Source organism: Canis lupus, chromosome 28 (assembly GCF_048164855.1).
Source record: "Canis lupus baileyi chromosome 28, mCanLup2.hap1, whole genome shotgun sequence".
NCBI classification, from domain to species: Eukaryota; Metazoa; Chordata; class Mammalia; order Carnivora; family Canidae; genus Canis; species Canis lupus.
Window position 1 is genome coordinate 38212342 of NC_132865.1, and position 26097 is coordinate 38238438.

Here is a 26097-nt window from a genome sequence, read left to right on the forward strand (position 1 = left end):
ATGCTTGTTTTTATAAATAATTAAAATTTAATTCACACTTTGAATCATTTTGCAAGTGCTTACCGTGTTGGTTCATATTCTCTTTCCAAGAGTAGCATATTGTTTGACAGAAATAAAAAAGTTTTTAGCTGTTATTTTATAAAAAATTGGTATTCAATTTTACCATTCTTTTGTGTTTAGTATTTTTGTCTGGTGATTGGTAGCATGTTAAATGCTTAGGATGTAGACATGAATATTTTTTATATTGTTTTTAGAACTGTAGAATTTTGAATTTATTGAATTCCTATTATATTTTGATGCTGAAACAGTATACACATAAGGACTTTTTGAATACATTTGAACTTAGAAAATATACTATTAGAAATACACTTAGAAAAGTACTATTAGTAAAAGCCAATGTTTACGCCTATCATAAGGTTTATTATATATTAGATAGTAATACATTTCAGGCAGAACACATTCAAGGGTGAACCTTGAATCACTGAAGCACCTCTACACAAGTATCGTTGGAGCTCAAGTTTATTGGTGGCAAATGGGCGTAGTCCTGGGAAATAACTAAAATATGTCATTATTCAAAGCATTTCTATGTTGATGAAATTTACATGCTAAATAATCCATAACAGATAAGTTTGAAGACTACATATTCGTGTCTCAATTTAAAGAAAAATTCTAAAATTGTTTCCATATAATTGTAAAACAGATTTCTTTGTATTTCTTGAGTTTTGTTGTTACTCTGTTATACAGATTTGTTATTCATAAAATGGTGGGTGAATCATAAAAAGTGTGACATGACCTAAATGTTTCTTTATAATTTTCATTAGTCTTGTTTTTTTAGTTAAAATACTCAGGCTTTATAATATAGTTGTTTCTGAAGTGTTGCAACTTGTTTTTAAAACAGATTCATGCATTAATAAACTAGGCTGAAAAAATTAGTTCTGGAAATGTTATCTATTCTGGTTTTCAAGTAATGTGAAGTATTGGTTAAATATTTCAGATTACAAAAGTATCTTGCATACAAAGTGTAGTAAGTACTGGGAAAATGTTTTGTTTTGCATAAAGTAGTGGTTGAAAGCTTAGTAAAGTCATTGACTTAACTCATTGGACTCCTTTTTTGGTCTTTTTATATTATTTGGCTTTGGTGACAGAAATTATAATAGTGTCCATTCTAGTGTTTTGATGATTTCCTAGCAGTTTTCCTTCATGTTTGTGGATGATATTTTTATTTATAATCAGTTTTTTGAATTTGAAAAACTTGCCAAAGTGATTTTAAAAATCCCATTTCCAAGTGGTTTCATTATATTTAATTGTATACAGGTCATCAAAATACATATTTTAATTAACAAAATATAAAGTAACTGTTACATTAATATCTAAAGTAAATTATTAATTAATTAATATTAATTAAATTAATATCTATTTTTGTATTCTTCAGTACCAGATTATTCTTGATCATGTGTAACACAGAGAAGAGATAGCTAAAACCTAATACCTTCCAGTCTTATCCTATTTGTTTGGATCTATTTTAATAAATTCTTTTTTCAAAAGTATTGTTATGTCACTTATGATTTAAATTGCATCTTTAAAATTTTCCTACATATATCTATTGGAGATCATAGTGAACTCCAAATATAGTAGGTGGGAAAGAATCTATAAACTCAACCTTAAAATATGTAAGGTAAGGTAACCTTTTAAAAAATACAAATGTGTGTTTTTGTGTGTACTTTATAAAGCAAACTTGGTTCCTGAGTCTTGAAAGTAGTATTTTTTTCTTTTAGGAGAAAGAATCTTTATTATAATGTATGCATTTTACTTTTCTTTCCATGCCATACTCCTGTATCAGCAAATGAAATAATTTGAAGAGGCTACTCTGAATTTACTGTATTTGGAGATGGGCACGAAGGGGGAGCTCTCTTGTATGGCTTTTCCCTTTGCTCTACCTGTGGCATTTCCAGATTTGCTGAAATTTCCTTATAAAACTGACATTTGATTTTAAAGGTCTTCCTAAACACGGGCAAGACTTTTCTAGTAAAAGTTAGTAACTATTTTGGACTTCCTGGGCTAACTGGTCCCTGTAGTAACTGCTCAACTCTGCCATTGTAATGCAGAAGCAGCATTAGACGCCATGGAAGGAAATGGGGGTGAGATGTCCTACGAACATTATATTTACAGAAACAAGCAGCAGGCTGCCCTCACTTCTGCTCTTCACACAGACTCTTTAGAATACCTTTGTTTTAGCCCACTCTGATTTAGACAAGTCTTTGGGCCTAGGTTTTAAAGGCCCTTCAGTGTCTGGTTTTCATAAGGGAAGAAGTTTGGAGAAGGTCAAGTTATTATCAGTATTTGTGCTCAAGCAGTAAGCAAAATAATCTCGCCAGTTTATAGTAACTTGGAAGAATAAGTTAGTTAAAGTAGCCTGAATTGTAAACCTTTATCCAGTTTATACTTTGCAAATGAGTTGGTGTTTGGTATAGCATTTGTTTATAGCAATGTTTATGTACTTACATGTGTACCTGTGCATGAGGTTGACTTAGCACTCTGGAATGCATGTTTTGGAGTGTGCCATTTCCTTATAAGAGATTGGTCGTTCCTATCTCCCCTCCCTTTCAAGGATACTGTTAGCTGACTTTGGAAATATTCTAACATCAGTAGCAAAATGAGTGCAGCGTAGTCTGATTTATTTGAAGATTTTCATTCTGTTCAAATGGGGAGGACTTTTGTTTCTATATAATTTTTCATATAACTGAGTTATGATAGGAGTACTGAAAACCGTAATGAGGTAATAAAAAATAATAGCACTTAATATGTATTGTCTGTTCATTAAGTACCATGTACCATTCATTCTAAGTGCTTAATCCACAGCCCAAGAGGCTGTATTGATGTCCACATTGCCCAGCTAGGAAAACTGAGGAATAGACAAGCTGTGACCTCATTAACCCAGCCTTTTTATTTAGTTCTGATTTAGCTATGATAATGTAAATACTGATTTCTTCTAATATTTCTTCCCAGCAGTAAGCTGCTCCCCATGAATTACAGTCAAGCAACTTAGCCCAAGATACAAAAGTTGAAGCAGCACTTATTTTTTCATCATTTACTTCCCTTATATTAGAATTAAGGAATGCTGTTAACATGGTTAAATGCATGATAGCATTTTTATTACAAAGTATACCTACCCTGTTCATTAATGAAACTCACTTATGGTGTGAGTTACTTTTGAGGGCACAGATGACTCAGAGAAGCAATGTAGTCCTCAAATTTAGTTGAGGTATAAGTTTTAAGGTAAATGCACAATTAGTATACTCTTCTGTGTTTTAGAAGATTTGTTTAATTGATTTATGACAGTATCTGGTGGCCTAAGTTTATCTTTAATTATAGGTTCATTTTTTCCCATGTGGTTTTATTTGCATTGGAAAAATTAAATGCTTCTATATTCTGTCAACTTTATCAGCAGAGTAGTCCTGCTTCATCTTTAAGAGAATTATGCATACTTGAAATAGTTTTGTTATCTGTGACTACATATTCAACATTATTTCAAAATATTTCTTAGATATTTGAATATTTTGATGCACCAATAATGTTCAGATGTTAGTTTTATAACAGTTATTACAGGTCCTGAACAGTTTTTAATCGTGACCAACATTCAAATGGTGGTAACAGAAATGCTTGAGAATAGTCATCAGGGCTGTTTATCAATTATATATTTTTCCATCAATGAGAAATGGCATTGGGAAAAGTTGGATGGCTTCAAACACATTGTTAGGGGAAATAATTGTTGAAATACTGAAGGCTTACTTTTATGTGATGTACCTGCACATTTCCTATAAAGCATTTAGAGATTGTTTTTGATCTATGGATTTTCCAAAAGCTTCACTCAATGGAAGAACACTGTATTTACTTACTCTTAACACTTTGCTTTAAATAATGCTTGAATTATTCTGAGATGAGTTTGGTGCAGTTGGAAGGGAAAACACTTGAAAAGGTAAAGTAATTGATTTTTAAAATTTTGCTTTATACTATAGCTTAATTATTGATTGTAAGAGTTTTTGAGTAGTATAACTGCATTTGGAGATCAAGAGATAATGTTTCCCTGGATTTTCTTCCCAATGGAAAATTCTGAAGTTTTGTCTTGTTTTAATTAAGTAGTCATAGCTCTTAAAACCCAAAATGTGTATTTTGACAAAGTGTTTTAAGAAAAAGGTTTCTGTGATTCATTTGGCAGATTGTTTTGGATGAGGAATGAGAACAAGGTAGGATTCTTTCCAATGACCTTGAAATCCTTTATTCCATTGGAATAATTGTCTAAACTTTCAATGACAGCATCCTGTGGCACATGATAAACTAGGTGTGCAAATTTTCAGCCCCCACTTCAACAGTGTATTGAAGGGGAATGTTGTTTTTTCTACTCTCAGTCAGCTCCTAGACCTAGACTATCCGTCTAAGAGGGAAGCTGCAGGGCAAGGCTAGGTCACCCTGATCTCCTAGCAGCTTATCAAAAGAATTATATGGGCAAGTTGGCAAGGTCCCTGCTGTGAAGGAAATCATCTGTCCGTCTCCAGACGAAGATATTCCAACATGCACCTATAAAGAAAACCACTGCTAAGGTAAGTGATGAGAATCCCGGTGGTCTTTTGGGCAAGTGTTCATGTTGAAAACCAAGATAATATGTGCTCTATATTTTTCTGCAAATGATTTCCAGTCTACATTTTAGTAAGAGTGTGTCAAATATTTTCCCTCTGCATAAGAGTCTAAAAACAATTACTAAATTTTCAGATTTAAATCAAACAAACTATAAGTCTAAAGTGAATTAATTTATAGTTATTACACACATTTCAGAACTGTTTATTTTGTATACAGATAACTTACATTGTTAGGATAATTCAGTGTAATTTAGGAACGTGAGTCATCTCCATCTGGGAAATTGTGTTTGAGAAATTTTCTTCAAAGAATAAAAATGATTGCTACTTTTCACTTTACTAACAGTCATAAAATTTTAATGAACTTTTCTAAATTAAGAATAAAAATTAGGGCAAGTACATGTGAACCATACTTTCATGAGTAAAATAATAACCACATAGGAAATGCCATTTTGGTACACCTCTTGCTTTTCCTCTCCCCCTCAGGTTTGTGGTCAATGTGAAAAAAATGAAATTTGGATTTTCTTTTTCACTATTTTTAACCTAGATTTTATATATAGATCTATAAATAGTGTAGTACTATTTTGTAATAAAGTGAAAACTTCTGATTAGTTTATTGCTAAAGTCTTCCAGATTATATCCAACTTGTATTTGTGGTTTAAAAATATGTCCTTTGCCTCTATAGAGGTTTGTGGAAACCTAGGTGAGATGCAGCTTTCAGAAGATAGTGAAAGCTTATGGAAGAAAATGTTTTCTTTATTTTTCTGTCTACAGTGGAAGTCTGAGTAGGAGTTGTAATTTACTCTTGATAACACGGTAGCCCTCATCCATATCTCCAGTCAGTTGTTTAGTTCTTTGCAAATATCAGCATGAGCGTGATCTGACATGGGTAGGAGCATATCCATAAAACATAGGCCTAAACATTTTTAATCATCGACTTTATCAAAAAGTATTATTAGCTGTGGAATTGGTATACTTTTGTGAAATGCTGTTATAAAAAATAAGCCATAGTTTTAATATTAGAATACAAAATGTCTAAGATCCTCAACTATGTACCTAGTTAAAAATATTTAAGCTCATCTCTAAGTCCTTTATTAGGAAAGATAATCCATTACCCATTTATTTGTATGTATGTATGTGTGTGTGTGTGTGTGTGTATACATATACATAAAATGGTATGCAGTTTGCACATTGTTTTGTGTTCTTTACTAATGTGAAGGATTCATGTATTACTGGTAAAAAAAGACCAAGCCATAGTTACAATAAAGAACCCCCAGATGGAACACTATCTATGGTAGATGTTTTCCTTAATAACTACTAAATTGGTAGTGTTACAACTTTTTTGTGATGTCTTTGGCATATGAATTTTCTAATATATTCTAGGTGTTTTAGTGCCAACATTTAAAAATATTACAGTGTTCTCCAATTTTATTTATTTCCTTGAAGTTTTTTTTTTACTATTTTGTATCTAGAAATAGTCCAGTCCTTAGGAACATCTCAAGTTTTATTAAATTTTCAGATTTGAATATTCTTTCAAAGGAAGTTAATTTGACTGTTAAATGAAAGTGTAAGGATCCCATATGTATTTGTTAGAAATATATGTTCCATTTGCATTAGTAGAAATTTATAGATTTAGAGATTTGATTTTCAGTGTAATTATCTTTTGTAATTCTCCCTAAGTGGAAGCACATATACTTGTTTTGATCTGCATTACTGGGGAAAGAAAGCATTAAATTGTTTCCTAAAGTTATGGTGGCTTATTTAAGGTCTTCAGGAGGGCCCAAAAAAGTGCCTTTCAGTTATAGGACAGTTGACTGACTCATTAAAGGCAAGGATTTTTTTTTTAATTATTTGAGGGTTTTTGTGTTTTTTTGTGTTTGTTTTTTTTTTGCATTTTGAGAAAACTGTATTCTGTATTGTCAAGTTACAGCTTCTATAGTGACTAATTTAATAAAACAAGAACCATCATATTGATACAGAAAGTATCATAGGCACATATTTTTCCTGTAACTTTCTGGGCAAGTCTCTCTCCTAGTCCTGAGATTTTATTTTGGGTTCATGTTCTAAGTTGATAGGTGGAAAAATTGACAAAACATTTGTTTTTTATATGGTTCACTCAGTAAATATATTTTGAGGACTATAATATGTAATGGAGATACATCTAAAATTCAGAAGAAATATTCACGTAAATAGCAGGAAAACCAGGAGAATATTTCAAAGGGAAGATTGTGTTAAGGAGAAAGTATTTGAAGCTTCTAGTTACTGGTGATAAGTAGAAGGGTATTTAGCATCTTCAGTTTATGTGGCTGAAATACATATCCACATACATACACACGCATATTCACTGCTATACACATATGTATAAAAGAAATATTGAGCTATTTTAATATTTATTTTGGACTAAATCTTTGAAATCCCATGTGAATTTTATCCTTATAGTACATTTCAATTTGGACTAGCTGCATTTTAAAACCTCAATATCCACATGTGGCTAGTGACTACCATCTCGGCTACCATATAGCTCTAGATTACCCTGTCTCATCTTTCAGTTCACAACTTGTTGTTTCTTAAGGAAGCTTTCTCTGATTCCCTAGGTCTGTCCATTTCTTTACACTGTCAGTCTTAAAGAATCCTATTCTCTTCCTTCAGAGCATTTATCATAGTTTAAATCTTTATTCCTGAGATTCTCTGATGCTCATCTATCTCTTTCACTAACTGTAGGCATGATTGTTTCCCAGTGTATGTTCAATCTTTACACACAACTGGTGCTCAGTAAATAATATTTCACTTAATGGATTGTGCTCATTTGTAGTATAAGGAAATTTGACCAGAATCACACATTTGATTTTAAAATCAGGCACTAAATTCTTTCTAATTAATTTTGCTGTGATAAGGATGTATAAAATATTATTAATCTGAGAAGTGGTTTTAATTGTAAGGTGTTTACTTGGAATGGTGTTGTCCTAGATCATACTTCTGTAAACTATCATGTATTTTTAACAAGTAGACAGATTTTAAAACCATAAGCATATTTTTGAGTTGATTTAACAGACTTGCTAAAAGAAGTTTTAATAATTTAATTTTTTAAAAATAAATTCCCTGCTCATATTCATCCTGAAAATAAGACTGACTTAAATTATTATAAAATTAAATTTTTTAAGTTGAATTTTTATAAGAATAAATATTTTTAGATAGACTTCCTTGAAAATAGTCCTTTTCATTTTAAAGAATGCTTATTGTGAGTTTGGTGAAGTGATTAAACCACATGATCTGCATTATCTGATTAGTTGAAAGTCAAGAAATTATAATTTGGCCATATTTTAGACAATCATAGGTTGTACCATAGTCTTGAGTTTAAAAGGAATTTAAGTATGGTCCCTAACCTAGGTAAGTTTATACTTTCCTGTGTACTATGCAAGTAGCAAGAATGAGATACTGTTAAAACAGAATTGGATAAGATTTCATTACTAAAACTGGTATTTGAACTGTATCTTGAAGGGATAGGAGGCGTTTATCATGGGAAGAATTTTAGTCAAAGGAACAGCATATATACACAGATACAGAGTTCCAAAACATTTTGTAATACTTCACTAAGCAACTAGAAGCACACAGTTGACCCTTGAACAACATAGTTTTAAACTGTGCAGGATGGCTTAAATGCAGATTTTTTTTATGGCACAGTACTATAAATATGTTTTTTCTTCTTCCTTATTTTCTTAATATTTTCTTTAGCTCTATTATAAGAATATAGTATATAATACATGTAACATACTAAATATCTATTAGTCAACTGTTCATGTTAGTAAGGCTTCTGGTCAACAGTAGGTTATTAGTAGTTAGGTTTTTGCGGAGTCATAAGTTATACTTGGATGTTTGAGGGAGGAGGTCTGCACCCCTAACTTCTGCCTTGTTCAAGGGTCAACTGTAAGTCAGTCTGGCTACAGCATAGTTTGGCAGGAAGAAGGGGGTATGCAGGGGAGGCAGAGCCAGGAAATGAATCTGGCAGGACAGTTTGATGGTAGGGTCATAAAAAGCCCCATGTGGTACTATAAGGAAACTTCACCCTATCCTGTACAGTAGGGAACAAAACCATGGAAGGGACTTGAAAAATGTGACTAGCAGGGAGGCAGTTGCACTGAAAGGAAAAATGAGGCATGGACTTACCCTAGTATGTGGGTGTGGAAAAGAGAGTATACACAGATTACTCACCCCACCCTAACCCCTCAGTCCTTCCCACCCTACCCTTGACCCTTCCACTTAGAAGACAGGATACTGAAAACGGCATAATTCTGGTAAATTCTTCTTTAAATATTAATGAAGATAATGTGTCTGTGTTTTAGTGAATTTTAATGGAAACTTGTTATGTAATAAGTCTATTAATTACTAAAGGGCAGGATATGTTTTATAAAGCAGAAATGATTATGATTCAATCAGTGTCATTTTTCACTGCATGCCGAAACTTTTAATATAAATTATTTCATTCTCAAATAATAGCCTGATTTTGCTGTGTGGTCATATTAACTTTAATTAACTTAAAAGTAAAAGGATATTCCATGAGTTAGTTTTTTAAAAGATTACATGTTTTATTAGTGCTTTGGGATTTTAATTAATGTTACATGTTAGTAACTATTTTCCAATTTGTTAAAATTTAAGGAATAAAGTAGAAGTCTAAATAGGTTAGTTTGTAAAAGCATAACTCTATATACCATGAACCAACACTGTAACCAGGAACAGGTGGCCTGGATAAAATGCCTTTGCTTTGAAAACAGTATCTCCTTTTGTTGCATAGGGAGATCACAAAGCAGCAGTAACATCCTCTAACAATCCTGTAACATAGCTCTGCTAAAATCTGTAAGGAAAATCTCCCTAATCTTAGTGGTTGCTAAGGTATGTGGTCAGGACATTGATGTCTTTTCCTGACAAAACTTTCCACTATTAGCCATAGCAAAAATATCAAACAGAGATGAATACTGCATGAGCCCTTCCCATTGACACTGGCCTGTCAGCTTTTTTTTTTTTTGGAAAGGGCAGTGGAAGGTGAATCTTGTTTGTTTGACCCTTGTGATTCTCATCCTTAGTATATGTCATTTGTGGGGCATCATAAGATGGGTATCATGAAGGGCTTTTCATTATATTCATTTTTTTAAGCTCTAAATGAGGTTTCAGTTTGGCAAAAAATAGGTTAATGTTTTGTAAACATGTGCACTCTATCATTGATGATAAAACACTATATTTGATCAGTTAAGCTTCATAAATATGATATTTAAATCAAATTTCATAATGATATTTATCCTAAAATTAATTTTGGTAACTTCACTGTTACAAAAAACTGAATTATGTTAATTTTTTTAGATTTAATATTTTATTTAAATGAATTAAAATATATTTGTTTTTTCATGCAGATTTGAGTTCTGTGAACCTGCATTTGTGGTTGGTAATTGCCTCCAGATAGCATCTGACAGTCATCAGTATGATCGAATTTATTGTGGGGCTGGTGTCCAGAAAGACCATGAAAACTACATGAAAATATTACTGAAAGTTGGAGGCATTCTAGTCATGCCTATAGAAGATCAGGTAACTTTACTGTCCTTTGCTTAAACACAGTAGCTTAAGGTGGGAAATGGAATCAGTAAAAAGTAGGTTTAATTTTTAGAGAAGTACCCGCCATAGATCAAAACTTGAAATGGAGTCTTAATTACTGAACCAAAGCAGATATAGAAGAAATTCTTTATACTAGGATTTGAAGAGATTTGGTCTTTCACCAAGAGCTTAGCTACCACCTACATGGTGTTTGCCAAGTCGTTTCTTCCTACAGTTTCTTTACCTGGAGCTTGTTTCAGTTGGATGTAATAATCTCTACTAGCTGCTCAGTTTCAAACATTTTTTTAGTTCTCTGAACATGAGAAAAAGAAAATATATTTGGGATTTGATTTGGACTACTTAAATCTATTGAAGAAACAAGTAAATTTTTAATTCTTCATTTAGTACTACATTGACTCACTTGAAAATATTTGCTTGCCTTCGGTTGAGAATTACTAGGTATAATAAATGCATGAAAATACTGATGTATTAAAAAATGGGTGGATCTTTCAAAAGGAAATTACTTTAAAAATGTACAAAAATGCAAAAAAAATGTACAAAAATGCATTTCAAAAAAAATCTGTAATACTCATTTTAACCTAAGTTTGTTTGAGATGTTTAAAATGCTTTGTGGTTTATACAGTAGAAGATAAATTGTGTAAGACAACTGGGACCTTGCCTGATCATTTTGGAGTTTATAATCTTAGGGAGTCCCTTAACATCACAGCATGTTATTTGCAGTTAAGTTTTTTGCCATTACCTTGTACTGTGCTCTGTGGCAAATTGTTTGTCAGTTATTAAAAAGACATAATATAAAACATTCATTAAAAAACACTCCTGGAAAAAAGTTACTCAAATGCTTCTGGAGTTGAGACTCCCAGATGAACAATCTTCTGTTTTCTGTTAAAGATATATCTTCAAACATTTAAGATATGGCTTCCCATTGGTATTTTATTAAATATTAATTATATACTATTATACTGATCTGAAATATAATGCACTGACTTTTATGGTAGAAATTGAAAGTATTAATTCAACTTGATCAAGCCATGTACTGAGCTAATATTTTTTTCCCAAGGACTGGGGATGGATTTTTGCCAGGTGGGTAAACTTCTAATCCTCTTGTGATTAATTAAATCTATTTTTGAAATACTAAGTTGAGATTAGAATTAGAATCTGCCTTTTTTACCATCATGGAAGACCAAGAAATTGACTCTTTGGAACAATAATCAGAACATGGTTTTATTAATATAGTGCTTTAACCAAACAACTGAACCTATGTGAGACATATATTTTGGGAGCCCCTGGCAGGTGTGGATTGAAATAAGACCCCCAGAAGCTGTCAGAGCCCAAATATAATATTATGAGTCACTAGACCATATTTGGATCTACTTACATGGACTTATCTTTCTAGAGCTGCAAATATTTGTCATTCCTTATTATTTTATGGTAAGTATTTAAATGAAAGTAATTTGATTGCATTCAAATAGAAGTGACTATAGCAACCATTGGCATTTATTTTGTTAAAGCAAAATTGTGACTATAAGATGATCACATTTCCAGGACTAAGCTATTCTATTTCTGTTTTTCCCTTTAAATAGTTAACACAAATTATGCGAACTGGACAAAACACTTGGGAAAGTAAAAACATCCTTGCTGTTTCATTTGCTCCACTTGTACAACCAAGTAAGAATGATAATGGCAAACCAGATTCTGTAGGACTCCGTAAGTAACTCTTGGTCCTTTCTGATTGAAATGTGGCTTAGATTGTTCAACTCTTATGCTTGAGATTTAATGGACTATATAATTATGAAGAAGTAAATATGTAGGCAGTAATATATTCAATAAATTTATTCAACTTTTTTATGGAGGTGGGTTGGAGCTCCTCCTACCTTGCACCAGATGCTGTTAGCTGCCTTCATGGACATATGAAAAGAAGGGGCAGGTCAAAGAAAACATGAATTTATTAATTATAGTTGTGAATTTATTATATTAAGTTTGTTGGCATTTTCTGTACAGTAGGACAGCAAACACAAAAGCCTTTATTTGGGCTGCAAGGAACTTGGTTGTTCCAAGGCCAGAAATAAATTTCAGGGTAGTTGAAAGTCATTGGCTAGAGTATAGAAGATAGATTATACTAGACTTAAAGGGAAAATCAGTGTTGGTGTGGACAGAGTTGTTTGAAAGGAGAAAAATAGTAGACTTCATGGAAGATGGTGGTAAAGAAAAAAGGAGGATGTAAAGTTTTACCTTGAATAGGTAGTTGAGTAGTAGTATCATTTATTTGGTGGTACCATTGTTTGCAAGACTGGCAATGGAATAGTTTGGAAATAGGTGTAGGAGGATCACATACTTTATTCTGGCCACATTTAAGTTCTCTGTTGGCATGCATGTGTCAGGTAGTCAAGTAGATACAAACCTACTGCATGAGGGAGATATAAATTAAAAATCATCAATGAAAAAAGACATTTTAAGCTATAGGAGTGGGAAGAGTGAGGAGAGAGGTGTTTGTGTTGGAAACCAAGAAAAAAAAAACTATTTCAAGAAAGGGAGTGATCAACTTACTGCAGTTGAAAGACAAAGAGATGAGAGTAGCTTCAATTGGTTTGTGACTTATGATTTTGAAAATCAGTAAGTAAAGTTCTGTACCAAAAATGAACTTTACCATGGTAGACTTCTTCCTTTAATTTGCTTTTTAAATGAATCTATTTTAGGGGCTCATATGGTTGAGTGTCTGCCTTCGGCTCAGGTCATGATTTCAGGGTTCTGGTGTCAAGTCCCTCATCGGGCTCCCTGCTCAGTGGGGGAGTCTGCTTCTCCCTCTCCCCCATGTGATATTTCTCTCTCTCTCTCTCTCTCTCTCTCTCTCTCTCTCTCAAATAAATAAATAAATAAATAAATAAATAAATAAATAAATAATCTTTTTAAAATAATGAATCTATTTCAGGGAACCTGGCTTTATACTTAATTTTTAAATTTTATTTTCATTTCATCTTCTCTTCTTTTGAGCTTTGTGATTTTTGTGGTCTGTTTGTCCCTGTTCAGGTTCTTACCAATGGAGAGATGGACTTGGTGGGCAGATAGCTAGGAATTGAAATGTCACTTTTATCACCTACAAAAGTAGATGGGGGAATATGGCTAAGGTCTGCATGTTAAATTCTTTTCTCCTTCCTATTTTCTTAATGTCAGAATTACAAGTTATTTTTGACTGTTTTCTTTATCATAACTGGTTAGAGAGTCATAAAGAGAAGTAATGAAAACAATTCTGTCACATAGTTTGGTCTTGACAGTGGCCTGACTAAATCGTAGCATAATGTGTATCTGTAAGGGTATTGAAGTGCCCTTACAGAAGCCCCTGTACATTTCTGTGCACCAGCTATTTACTGATGTGTTACTTTCTAATAGACGTAGTCTGACTATCCACCCAGCTAAGGCAGTGCTGGGCAACCTCCCATCGTGTAGGCTTACTCTGTCAGTACAGGTGAGCAGAGCTTAATGAGTATGCTTGTAAACAGAGGAAAAGAGAAAGGAAAGGATGGAGCCACATATGACCAGATGTTTTTTACACACAAACTGTATAGGCCACTCCTCCTGCCTTGGGGAAGAAGGTGTGTTGTGATGCAGAGACCCAGGTAGCTCTGCAGCAAATGTCAGTGACAGGGAGATCTCTTCCCCAGAAGCCCAGGACAGGGCTTACTAGCATTCTTCTCTAATAGGAGCTGCCATCAAAGGAGACTTATTGACCACTCTCTTCATTTTCATAAGATTCATAAATTCTGACACGGTGCTCTTAATTTTAATCTCATTTAGAAAGAAATCAGGCCTTCAGTTCTAAAAAACTTTTGAGCCTTTCACAATTCAGAAAGTGTTAATCAGCCATTTTTTCCAAACATACTTGTTGCTACTGTATGCTGCTTACAAAAATGACATAACAAAACCACTTAAAACTTCCTTATAGGGACGACTGGGTGGCTCAGCGGTTGAGCGTCTGCCTTCCAACTCAGGGTGTGATCCTGGAGTCCTGGGATCGAGTCCCACATCGGGTTCCCTGCATGGGGAGCCTGCTTCTCCCTCTGCCTATGTCTCTGTTTCTGTCTCTCTTGTCTCCTGTGAATAAATAAATAAAATCTTTAAAAAACAAAACAAAACTTCCTTATGAAAGGAAACTGGAGTATATGAAAAATTAAAAATAAGAATGATTAAGACAACCAAAGGATTATCAAAAAGATTGATTCTATTGGAAAGGTAAAGTTACTCTGCTAGAATGTTAAATTTAAACTTCCTTCCTGTCTGTTCAGAGAGAGACATGTGATTGTATGTGCTATGGGACTAAAAGGAACTTCTTTTTAGCGCCAAAATCGAGTAACTGTCACTTGTATTCACATGCATGATATAATTATTTCAATAAAGTATACTTTTTGTTAGACTGTACACACACATACCTGTATATATATATACATGTATGTAGTTACCATATAGTATGGGCTATACTATACAGTAGACTACGTCATACTGTTGTTATCAAATACTTGTTATCAAAAACTCCTTGCAAAGAGCATAATAATAACAAAACTATTTACTCCTTCCTGTTTTCCAGACATTAGAATTACAGGTTATTTATGACAGTTTTCTTTAACCTATCATAACTGATTAGAGAGTCACATAAAGAGAGGTAATGAAAACAATCGTAACACAGTTTGGTCTTGACAATGGCCCACCTTAACCATAAGCATGATGTGTTTCTGTAAGGATATAGAAGTGTCCTTACAGAAGCCCCTGTACATTTCTGTGCATCAGCCATTTACTGGTGTGTTACTGTCTAACAGACACTGTTGCAGTCTGAGCATTCCTCATTATGACAGTTTTCCTAGTTTAGTGTCCTTTAGAAAACTGTATTTTATAAGTGTGATTTTACATGGCATAGTTATGAATGGCATGGATGATAATAGGCAATTTTGTTCTTTCTCATTTTAAGGATGTCAATATAAACAGATTTAGGTAGTTAATAAGACTGTTGTTGGTTGGGTTGATTGACATGGTTGTGAATGTAAAGTAGGGATAAATTGGTTAAAAGGCATAGAATGGAAGACAGGCCTAAATTAAGAAACAAGTATCTATCATGCCTCTGAAGTATTTAAATGACCTGTCTGAATTTTCATCAGAATAATGTGGTAGGGATGGGAAGAGGAAATGGCAGTGTTGATGAAGGAAGATGAGCTAGAAGGGATAGTTGTTGAAGTTGTTATTAACTCTCTTGTGTATACTTGAAAGTTTCTATAATAAAAAAATTATCAACTCCCAATAGAAATTTATAAAAATAAGTCGGGAATTATGATTTGATAAAGAATAAAGGCTTCACTATGAATAATGTTCACAGAATGAAAAATGTTCTGAAAATATTATTTGTCAAAATTTAATAGGATGTTTGGAAAATAAGAACGTTTCCTTTTCTTGCTTAAAATTGCTTTCTGTTTAGAAACATTATTTCATTAATTATAGGGGATTAAAATAAAGAATGTTAGCAAAAAAACTAAAAACATACACGTGCAAATCTTTTGCCAAATGTATTTTGTAGCTGTGAAATTGCCCATATAAATAGTTACTAAAATGTAGTTAGAACTTTTCCTGAAGTTTATTTATCACTACTTTTGATTCACCTTAAAGTACTATTTGTTTTTGGAGGAGTATACAACATTATAAAAAAAACAAAAACAAAAACAAAACAAAACAAAAAAAAGCAACTGCTTTAAGTTCAGGGCCGGCCCTTTAGAAAGGGTGAAAGGAAAGAGGAAAAAACTCTCTACCAACTAAAGAAAAACTGTTTTCTCTATACACCACCCAGTAGGTACATCTTTCTTTATTCCAGATGTGTGGGTTTTTCCACACCAAGCAATTCTACAATTCTTTGTGGACACCAACTAGGTGTCCTGTGATCTAACTCCATTCTGACACTAGCTGGTATTAGCATAGACCTTGAAGGCTTAAAGGGCTCTACCTCACAAGGCTGCCCACTCCTCCTCCAGCTTGAGACACCAGTCAATCACAAGTATGAGTTTTCACTTGTGTTTCTGATTGCCTGGCTGTAAATCAGAAATTTGTTGGAGTGGCTTACAGAACCCAGGAAAACAGTTTACTTATTAGATTACCAGGTTTTTATTATCAAAGGATCCAACACACAACCAGTTGGAATTGATTGATTTATGAGAAGGACAAGAGCTTCCATGCCTTCTCTAGGTGCACCGCCTCCTTGGTACTTTTCTGTGTTCATCAACCCGGAAGCTCTCTTTGCACCCTTTCGGTTAAGGCTTTTTATAGAGTTTGATTGGCCACTTATGATGAACTCAACGTCCAGCCTCTTTTCCCCTCCCAGAGGGTAGTGGAAGTTCCAGTCCTCTAATCCCATGGTTGGTTCCCCTGGCAACCAGCCCAGCATCCTCTGGGGCTTACCAAAAGTTGCCTCATTAATGTAAACTCAGGTGTGGTTGGAAGGAATCTGCTATGCTCTTATCACTTAGATAATTCCAAGTGTTTTCAGAGCTCTGTGTCAGGAATGAGAAGCCAAATCTATATTTCTTATAAGTCACAAGGGACAAAAGAGACCTAAGAAATTGTGGCACTGAATCACTTTGAGCTATATGAAGTTGCTGTTTTTGAAGGTTAAAAATGGCCCCAAATCATCACTTTTGTGAGTTTGACCTAAATATAATGCCCTTTTCAATTTTTATTAATAAATAAAAATGAAAGTGCTGAGTGCTAGGTTCCTATGAAATCTTTATGAGACTACCTTTTGGGAAACAAAGCTTATGTGTGTGTGTTAGGGATAACCTTAATTATAATTTTGAAGTGAAAGCTTTAATTCAAAATAAAATTTTAATAGCAATCAGGATTAGCATTGTCTAGTCCATTAAATCCTTATCTCATAACTGGAAGCATTAGAAACAAGTGAATGTTAAAGCATAGAAAATATGGGGGACTTTTGAATAACTAGGACTGAGAATTATCTAAAAGTTTTTGTATCATTCAGAAAAACTTAAATGCAGCTCCTGTGAATACTATTTTGGGATTTAAGTAAAGTCTGAATCCTTTTCCATTCTGGGTCTAGTTGGTTCTTTATGAAGTTAAGTATTCTGACAGTTTAGGATTGAAAGGTTCATAATTCTAACAGTGTCCTTGGAATAGCAATGTTGGCAGAGGAGGAACATAATTAACGTGTGAAAAGAGAGTACCAAAAATGTGAGAGAGGTTCAAGAATAAAGACCAGCTGAAAAGACTAATTATAGCTCTATTTCTTAGCTTTTTTTATAATTTCTAAAACTCTTTTATAGATTTATTCTCCCAGCTTCCTCATGCCCCTGCTTTTTCAGAGCTCACTTAGTCCATTCTTCTCTGTCTACACTCCCTCTTGGGTGCTCAGGGAGAGGCTGGTGGCTCCCAGATTTCTATCCCCAGCCCTGACCTTGCCCCTGAGTCCCAAGGTCATGATTCAGCTGCTTGTGGTTGGGCAGGAGCATAGAGTTTGCAGTTAAATGTCCATGTTCAGATCCCAACTCCTGTCACTTATGAGCTCTGTGACCGGTATCAAGTTATTTTACCTCTTTTCCTCACTTAGTATAAAGTGTATTATTGCCCATAACATGCCAAAATGGTGATTAGTATGTCCCTGTTGTTTTTCTTCCTGAAATCTCCATTCAGGAAATGTAACAGACATTTCAGATTTAACACAGAACAAAATTTTTATTTTCTTCTCACCAACTACACTCTTCCTCCTTCCTCTTTGTCATGTCAGTAATTGACATTAGCATTTTTGTATGGGCTAAAATTCTACAACCAATCCCTTGTCCATCCTGTCTTCAAAATGTGTTTCAAATTTGTCCACTTCTGTGCATTTTTACTGCCATCTTCCTCACTCCCATCTGCATCAGAGTGTGGTCAGATCTCAGGTGGATTACTGGAGTGTTCCCACCTGATCTCCTGCTCCTTCTCTTTATGATCCATATTCACAGAGGAGCCTGAGTGCCATTTTCATTGCATTATGACCCTGCTTTTTAAAAACCCTTGAGTAGCTGCATGGCCAAAACAGGGCACGTTTTTTGTTTTTGTTTTTTGTTTTTTGTTTTTTTTTTTGACCAAGGCCTGCAAGGCCATCCATGATTATACCTCTTACTGTTTCTTCCTGCTCTGAACTTTATCTATGCTAGCCTTCTTTCAGCTCCTTGAATATGCTAAGCTCATTTACCTTTTAGGGCTTTTTGCATTTACCTTTAGGTATTGAGTGAATGTGAAACAACTTAAACAGTTTTAGGAGGTAGGCAGAGCAGGTAGTATTTTACACATTTTAGCATATAAGGGATGGTATGTCACATGTTTTTACCAGTGCTCACAAAACTTCATCACTGACGGAAGCAGGACTTGAACTCAAATTGTTATATGTTGTTTCAGTTTCCATCTCATACAGCTGGGGGCAGGCACAGGCAGTAGAACAGTTTCCAATAGGCATATCCAGTATGGTTCTTTGGAATTCTTTTCTATTCCAGTATTCAGTAGGGAGTTGAAAAAAGATAGTTTGAAGAAAAGATTTTGTAGTTGGCCATTTAGGCCTGTGCTAAGAGGTCTTTGAATCAGTCTGAAAAACTGGAGTTTAAAAACAAACAAGCAAAAACTATCTCCTACTGCAGGGTGTATGCAATTTGTGATAGGATCTGGTGTTCAGAACACAGGAGGTGCTCTGAGCCTTGGACAGGATGATGTACTGTGCAAGCCTAGTGCCTCCAGGGCCCTGTGGGGAGCACAAACAGGAAATGCTGTGGCCCTCACTCCTGGAGCTTATAGTCTGACGGTAGGGAGAGAACCGCGTACCAGAGTTACTAAAGAAGGCAGGATTTCATTGGTTATAATAAAAAAGTTTCCAAGGTAAGTATCCAGAAAAGACTACCAAAAGTAAAGAAATAAAAAATAAATGAAGATTTTTCATGCTGTTTAAGTGGAGGAGGGTTATGTTTTATATTGTTGAGGCATTTGAGAAGAACCCTTAATGATGGTTTCATTTCCATAGGAATGGAAACTTACTGGGATAGAGAATTAATTTCTTTCTTTATAAAGTATTGGAACAGGCTACAGAGAAGAATGTGTGTTCTAGGGCTTATGCATTTATAGATTTGTGGGAGACAGGAGTGAAACGACAGGATAGGGTCCAACTGTGATGTGTTCGGTAGAAGTAAACATCAATAAATTGAGGAAATCTGCAGTGTGTTCTTGGGTTATTATTATTTGGGTTATTATTTACAGCATGATTTGTGGTGTCTCTTTGCCTATGAACCAGTTCTACTTGCTGATTAACAGAGAAAAATTGTGTGTGTGTATGTGTGTGTGTGTGTGTAAGAGCTTTAAAGCTCAGACTGAGACAGCTCAAATGTTGCCTTTATTTGAGTGTGTAGAATAGATCACTTTTGTATCAAAAAGTATAAAAAAGATATGTAGTATAAAAACTCCCTTCTATTCTTGTTCCCTAAATACTTTATTCTCATGTAGCCTGTTTCTAAGCTCTTATTTATTCTTTCAAAGAATTTTTATGCAGGTATGGGAATATACATATACACATATCTGTACATAGAAACTTTCCCACTGTCCACAGAATTTAGAATAGTGGCCTGGCATTTAGTAAGTGCCTTGAAGTCTTTGTTAGATGGCGTCAGAGTTTTTATACTTTCTGTGTTTTCTAATGTTTGCTAAGAAATACTTGTTTTGTTCTGTGAAGAAATGAACAAATACATAATGTTTTACTTTTTTATGTTTTATGTGTGTGTTTTGTTTTTGTTTTTGTTTTTTAGCCCCCTGTGCTGTCAGGAATCTACAGGACTTGGCTCGTATTTATATTCGACGTACACTTAGAAATTTCATAAATGATGAGATGCAGGCCAAGGGGATTCCTCAGAGGGCTCCACCCAAAAGAAAAAGAAAGAGGGTTAAACAGAGAATTAATACTTACGTATTTGTGGGTAATCAGCTTATTCCTCAGCCTCTAGACAGTGAGGAGGATGAAAAAATGGAAGAAGATAAAGAAGAGGAAGAGAAAGATCACAGTGAAGCCATGAAGCCCGAGGAGCCACCTCAGAATTTACTGAGAGAAAAAATCATGAAACTTCCCCTCCCTGAATCTTTAAAGGCTTACTTGACATATTTTAGAGAAAAATAACTTAGATCAAGAAGAAAGAATGCCTACTGATAATTCCTTTGGTCTTGAAAATGTAGCATTTGTTAGGAGTTAAAAGAGAATTCTTTCATCAGTGCGAATTATAGTGATAAAAGTATAATTTGTTTTTGTCTTAGTAATAAAAATGATGTATTCAGTAAATAAAAAGAATCCCTTTTATAAAATATATTTTTCTTTAAATCTTGGAAAAAAATGCTGTTTTAACTCAGAGTGACTTCAAGAGTGGAATGCAACAATACTCAAGATTTGTGTACTGTAAATCCTTTTCTGGTTCCTTACAGATTTGTAGTGCTGAGGCTTACATTTAATTTTGTATAAGGTTAAATAATTGTTAAGCATATACTGATTTTTGAATTGCAGTTGTTTGCATTTCCTCTATGAAAACTTTCTTTTCTAATCAGGAAATCAAATGCCGTATAGACCACTGACCTTACTTTGTTGCAATCACTATTGCTGAGTCGCTGTAGTATTCCGGGCAATACATGAGTGCAATAACAATACAGATACTGAATAATTTAGCTTTAAAAAACAAAAACAAAAACAAAAAACATTTCGTGAAATTCAACAGCACTGCTACTTTTGCTTTTGAATCTATTGCCAAAAGATATGGGGAAACTATCTGCTTCTCTCATAGAGATTTTAAGAGCACATCAAGTGAGTATTAAATAAAAAGTATATACCTAATACAGTTCTTAATTTGTGTGGACCCTTTACATTTTCAGTATTTAAAAATAATGAGGTTATCTTACTTGCTGGAGTTTTAGAAGATAGTATATTTAGGTTTGGTTTTTCTGTTATCCGCTGTGCTTTATACAGTATTTGGTTTAAAAAAGAAAACCCATTGTTCTGTATGACTGTTGACAGCGCAAACAGGGAGTAAATGTGGGTAATGGCCTCTTTCTTAGGTTGTGCTCAGAGGCAGGACCAGAGCAGATTTGGTCAGCAGGTGCACTTTAGCAAATGGAACTCCTAGTTCATTTGAATATTTGTCTTTGACAAGGTAGGACTGAGCTAGCCTACATTTGCTTTGAATTCATCTTTGTAGTGTATGAGATATTCACAGAAATTGTATGTAGATGCCTTTTGCTTTGAAAATTGTGTTCAGAATCATAAGTTTAACCTTTGGGACCTATGTTGTGCTCATTTAACTTCTCATGGTGTGTGTGGGGGGGTTTGTTTTGTTTTTTTGCTAAAATTATAATGATTTTCACTTTTTTCTTAATACCACATAAACTATCCATCATTTGACTGTTATAGCTTATCAGTGATAAAAGAGGTAGTAAATGCCATTTTTGGTTTCTTTCCTTGAAAACAGTCATTCCTTGTTAAGGAAGTGTCACATGGATTATGTATTTTTTAAAAGGAAAAATTTGAGAGTATCACTACCACCAGCATCACTATTTCAGTAGTTGATCAAATACATTTAAGGAAACCCAGTTGATGTATAGTAAAAGGATTATTAGCTCTTGAAAGATTTAACTATTAGTAAAACACAGATGGTTTCAAAAATCTCAGATCTGGTAATTCTACATATTTAAAATAACTGTCTGAAATATTCTAAGGATGAATTCTCCCAAGTAAATTAGACTATTTTAGTAATTGAAAGATAATTTCATGGAAGAAGGTATTTGTTTTATACCAGTGACTTGGGGCTACATGTATCTCCACATTTTTTTTTTTTAGATGATTACTAAGCTGTTACTATAAAGAAATATCCCATCTCATTTCTATCAAGGAAAAAATAGTTTTATACAATTGTCATGTTAGGAATACTCATTTTATTTTAAATTGTTAGTTTTAGAAGCTTAATATCAAGTTCCTGGTACCCACATATTTTTATCTAGTATCTACGTATTTTTATCCAGCACCCTTCCTTTGGCTGCCCTCTACACACTTTGTTGGTTTTGGAGCTAGTGTTCAGTTATGTAAACATAAATATTCTTAAATGATGATTTTACTATTCAAAAGAGAGTTTTTGTCAAGGACATATTTGAAGATTGATTTGTTCAAATGGTCTTTTATTTTGTTGACCTTAGCAAAGTGTATACAGTAGATTCCCATTATCATTACATATTTTTTTGTCATTGAAATGTATCATTTGTGTTTTTAAATGCATTCATTCATTTTACAGTTGTGACTTTATCATTGACTTTAAATAAAGAAGTAGAAATAAAAAATGAAAATTCAAGTGAAAAGCCCTTTTATCTGTTAATGGGAATATATTAGAATGATTAAGAATATTTTGGGTTTGTGTGTATTTTTTAATTCATGGTTACTTGAGTATGGATAATTATGCTTTATAGGTGGAGAAGTAACAAATAAAGGTGAAGTAAAGTTAATTGAAAATGATGAGGGTTATATTAAAAGGATTTTAGCAGCCAGATAAAACAATAGAAATAATCTAATCTAATTATTTTACAAAAAGAAAGTAGGGGTAGGGAGATAACATGATTTTCCTAAGTCAAATCGCTAGATGGAGATGGCTTGAAATAGTGTCCAGCATCTGATAAATCTGACAAACTGTCAACAGCACCGTTACTACCAAGAAGATGATTTAAATCTACACCTCTTATTGGTTAACATGTTTGGTTCCAGTCTTAATAAAGAAAATGTCATTAAGATAGCATACATAATGGTCAAAATGTAAAAAATGTTAGGTGTTGGTTTCTAGCTGTTTGAGAGGCTAAAAGTGAAGCAAAGCCTATGAAATCATTTGAAGACTGAAAACTATTTCAAATAAACAGTTGCATATAATTAAATTTTGTTCTCCAGTAGTCTGGCTTTCTTTCTTTTTCTTTTTAATTTAGAAAATCTCAATATACCTATGGATATATGCTTGAAGTATTATACCCAATTGTTTGTATTTGGACATCTTACTTCCTTTTGACTGTTGCCACCTCTGAAGACAGTGTAGGTTTTTTTTTAAATTTGTTTTTATTAAGTATTAAGTAGATGTGAAGGATATTTAGAAGATACATGCAAAACACAAGGAATAATAATTCAGTGTACATGTAGGTACACATGTGTACCTACTACTAGATTTGATTACTGGCATCACCATGACTTGTGTGCCCCTTCTTAATCTTCTCTTAATTACTATCTGGGGTATTCCTTTTGTGTTTATCATAACTTTGCCTTTTGCTATAGCTTCAGCACATAGGTTTGAATCTCTAAACAGTATATCATTTGGCTTCATATATATTTAACTTTATACAAGTGGAATCATACTGTATGTATTCTGCAGGATTTTTTTTTCACTCCACATTGCCTTTCTGAGATTGTTCCATGTTGTATATGGTTACGTTACATCCACAACTCATTTTAATTATTCATTCTACTATTGATGGACGTTTGTTGTTACATCAAATAGTTCGGTTGTCAACATTCTTCAACATGTCTTGTGGCTGTATTGTGTGCAAGAGTCTTCATAGGGTGTGCATCAAGGAATAAAATTACTGGATCACAGAATATGTTTATATTCACTTTCATGGATGGTGCAAGTATATCTCCCTGAATAGTGTAACAGTATGTTCCTTCCTGCAGTGTTTAAACATTCCAGTTATTCCATAACCCTACCTACATTTGATAGCAATTTTTTGCCTGTTTCGAGTGTGAAGTGTTATAGAGGCTTTGTTACTTATTAAGGAGGTTTTGTACATTTTTGAGTGTTTCTTGGTTTACATCTCCTTTCTATAAAGTTTACATTCAAGTCTTGGAAATGTTTTATTGGGTAGTTTCTTTTAAAGAAATTGGCTTGTATGGTTCCTTATGTAGTCTGGCTATTAACCCATTGTCAGTTACATCTACTACAGATATCTTTCATTAGCTTGTGGTTTCTGTTCTCATTCTGTTTGTGGCGTCTTTCATGAATTAGAATTTTCAATTTTAATTGTGTCACATTCATCTTCACACAACCTCAATCCAGAATCATGAAAATATTAGCCTATATTTTCTTTAAAAGTTGTGATTTTTGTCTTTCACATTTAAGTCTTACACATACTGTTGATCTTTGTCTAAAGTGAGAAACAATACTTTCTTTTTTCTTACTTTTTTGATCAACTGTTTCAACACCATTTTTTGAAAAGTCCCATTTTCCTCTTCTGATCTACAGTGTTGTCATACATTTTTGTATGTTTGTGCTTTGTGTCTAGATTTTCTTTTCTATTTCGTTAGTCAATTTATGGATCCCTGTGCTAAAACTACAGTCTTAAATAGATTTACAATAATTCCTGCTGTAGTGAGATAAGCTCCTTTAATTTAAACTTAAGGTATTTCTTGGCTATTCTTGAATCATTTGACTTTGATAGACATTACAATCCACTTCTCAGATTACTTTTACACAATCATTTTGGGATCACTGAATTTATAAATCAATTTGTGTGAGAATTAACATGTTTATGATATGGAATCCTCCAATCCATGAATAGGGTACTTCTCTCCTTTTATTTATATCTTATTCAATGTCTTACTAAAGGTACCTAATTCTGTTTCAGATGTCTTGATTTATGTGTAAATATTTTGTATTTTTCAATGCTATTGCATTGTTTGTTAAAATTATATTTTGCTCCATTCTTGATTTTTGTACATTACTTAAATCCTACCATCTTGTGATTAATCATCTTTATAAAGACAGTTTATTTTTTCCTTTGGGTGTTTTTTTTTTTTTTTTTTTTTAATTTTGCCAGATATGCTGGTTGGGACCTCCAGTACAGTATTGAATAGAAGCAATGAACAAGAGCAACCTTGTTTCTCGTTTTATTGCCCATATATAGTCATTTTTAATAAATGCCTTGGTGTCCTTTGAAAGAATATATATTTTGTTGTTCGGTATAGTATTCTGTAAATGTCTTCTGAATCAAATTTTTGATTGTATTCAAATCTAATACAGTCTAAACTTTTTTTGTATGCTCTTGTGTTTTTTAGCAAAACCTCTCACTTGGATGGCAGAATGTCAGTTCATTGTAGTTGTTTGGATTTTTTGTTTGTATATTTTGATGCAATGATGCTACACTTTCGGTTTGCTACGTCTGTTTGGGCCTTTAACATTATGTGGGAACCCTCTTTAATATTTTTCACTTTAAAGTCCATTTGGTTTGATACTCCTATAGCATGTTTTGGGGTTGGTGGTCACCTAGTGCATCTTTTTAAATTCTATTTTAAAAGCTAATTTGGAAATACTACATCTCCAGGGAGGTGTTTTTTTTTGTTTTTTTTTTTAATCCCTTTCTCCCCATAGAAAGTTTGAAACAGGCAGTTTTTCTTGTGTTCTCTGGGTGGATGGGGGCAGGGGGTAATGTGGATTATTTCTAGTTCATCCGTAATGAACTTGATGAAAATAGAGGTTTTCCAGTTAAGACCCTCCACTTAGGAAAAAGGCTTTTTCTTCTCCTTTCTGTAACCCTGCTATCCCCAGATCTGTTTCTTTTACTTGGTTGAGCAAATACTATCAAGGTGAGCCAGCCTTTGGTGTTTAGTTATCTTGCCAATAACTTCTCATTTTCCCTTCATTTTTGGACTCGTGTGTGTATCTTTAACTTAACATATTGATGCATCTGAAAAATATATTCATAGTATTTAACATATTTAATAATACTTTTCTGTGGGAGGGTTGTCCTGAGGCACTCCAGAGAAGAATCTCGCATCTGCAGTGGCCGTGCCATTCATGGGGTTCCCCGT

At 33.6% G+C, this 26097-nt stretch overlaps 1 protein-coding gene across 12 annotated transcripts in view; it reads left to right on the plus strand.

Annotated features, from left to right (window-relative positions):
• PCMTD1 (protein-L-isoaspartate (D-aspartate) O-methyltransferase domain containing 1) overlaps window positions 1–23180 on the plus strand; it is a 68189-nt gene extending 45009 nt beyond the window's left edge. For 10 of the 12 annotated variants that reach the window (XM_072804645.1, XM_072804654.1, XM_072804646.1 and 7 more), the window contains 3 exons: window positions 10034–10205; window positions 11813–11936; window positions 20039–23180. In XM_072804645.1, the coding sequence (XP_072660746.1) occupies window positions 10034–10205; window positions 11813–11936; window positions 20039–20403 (661 nt within the window). In that variant the 3' untranslated portion in view covers window positions 20404–23180. Of the gene's footprint in view, window positions 1–4406; window positions 4599–10033; window positions 10206–11812; window positions 11937–20038 lie in introns of all 12 variants that reach the window. The other 2 variants (XM_072804657.1, XM_072804656.1) reach the window with 1 other exon arrangement.
• The last annotated feature ends 2917 nt before the right edge of the window (window positions 23181–26097 follow it).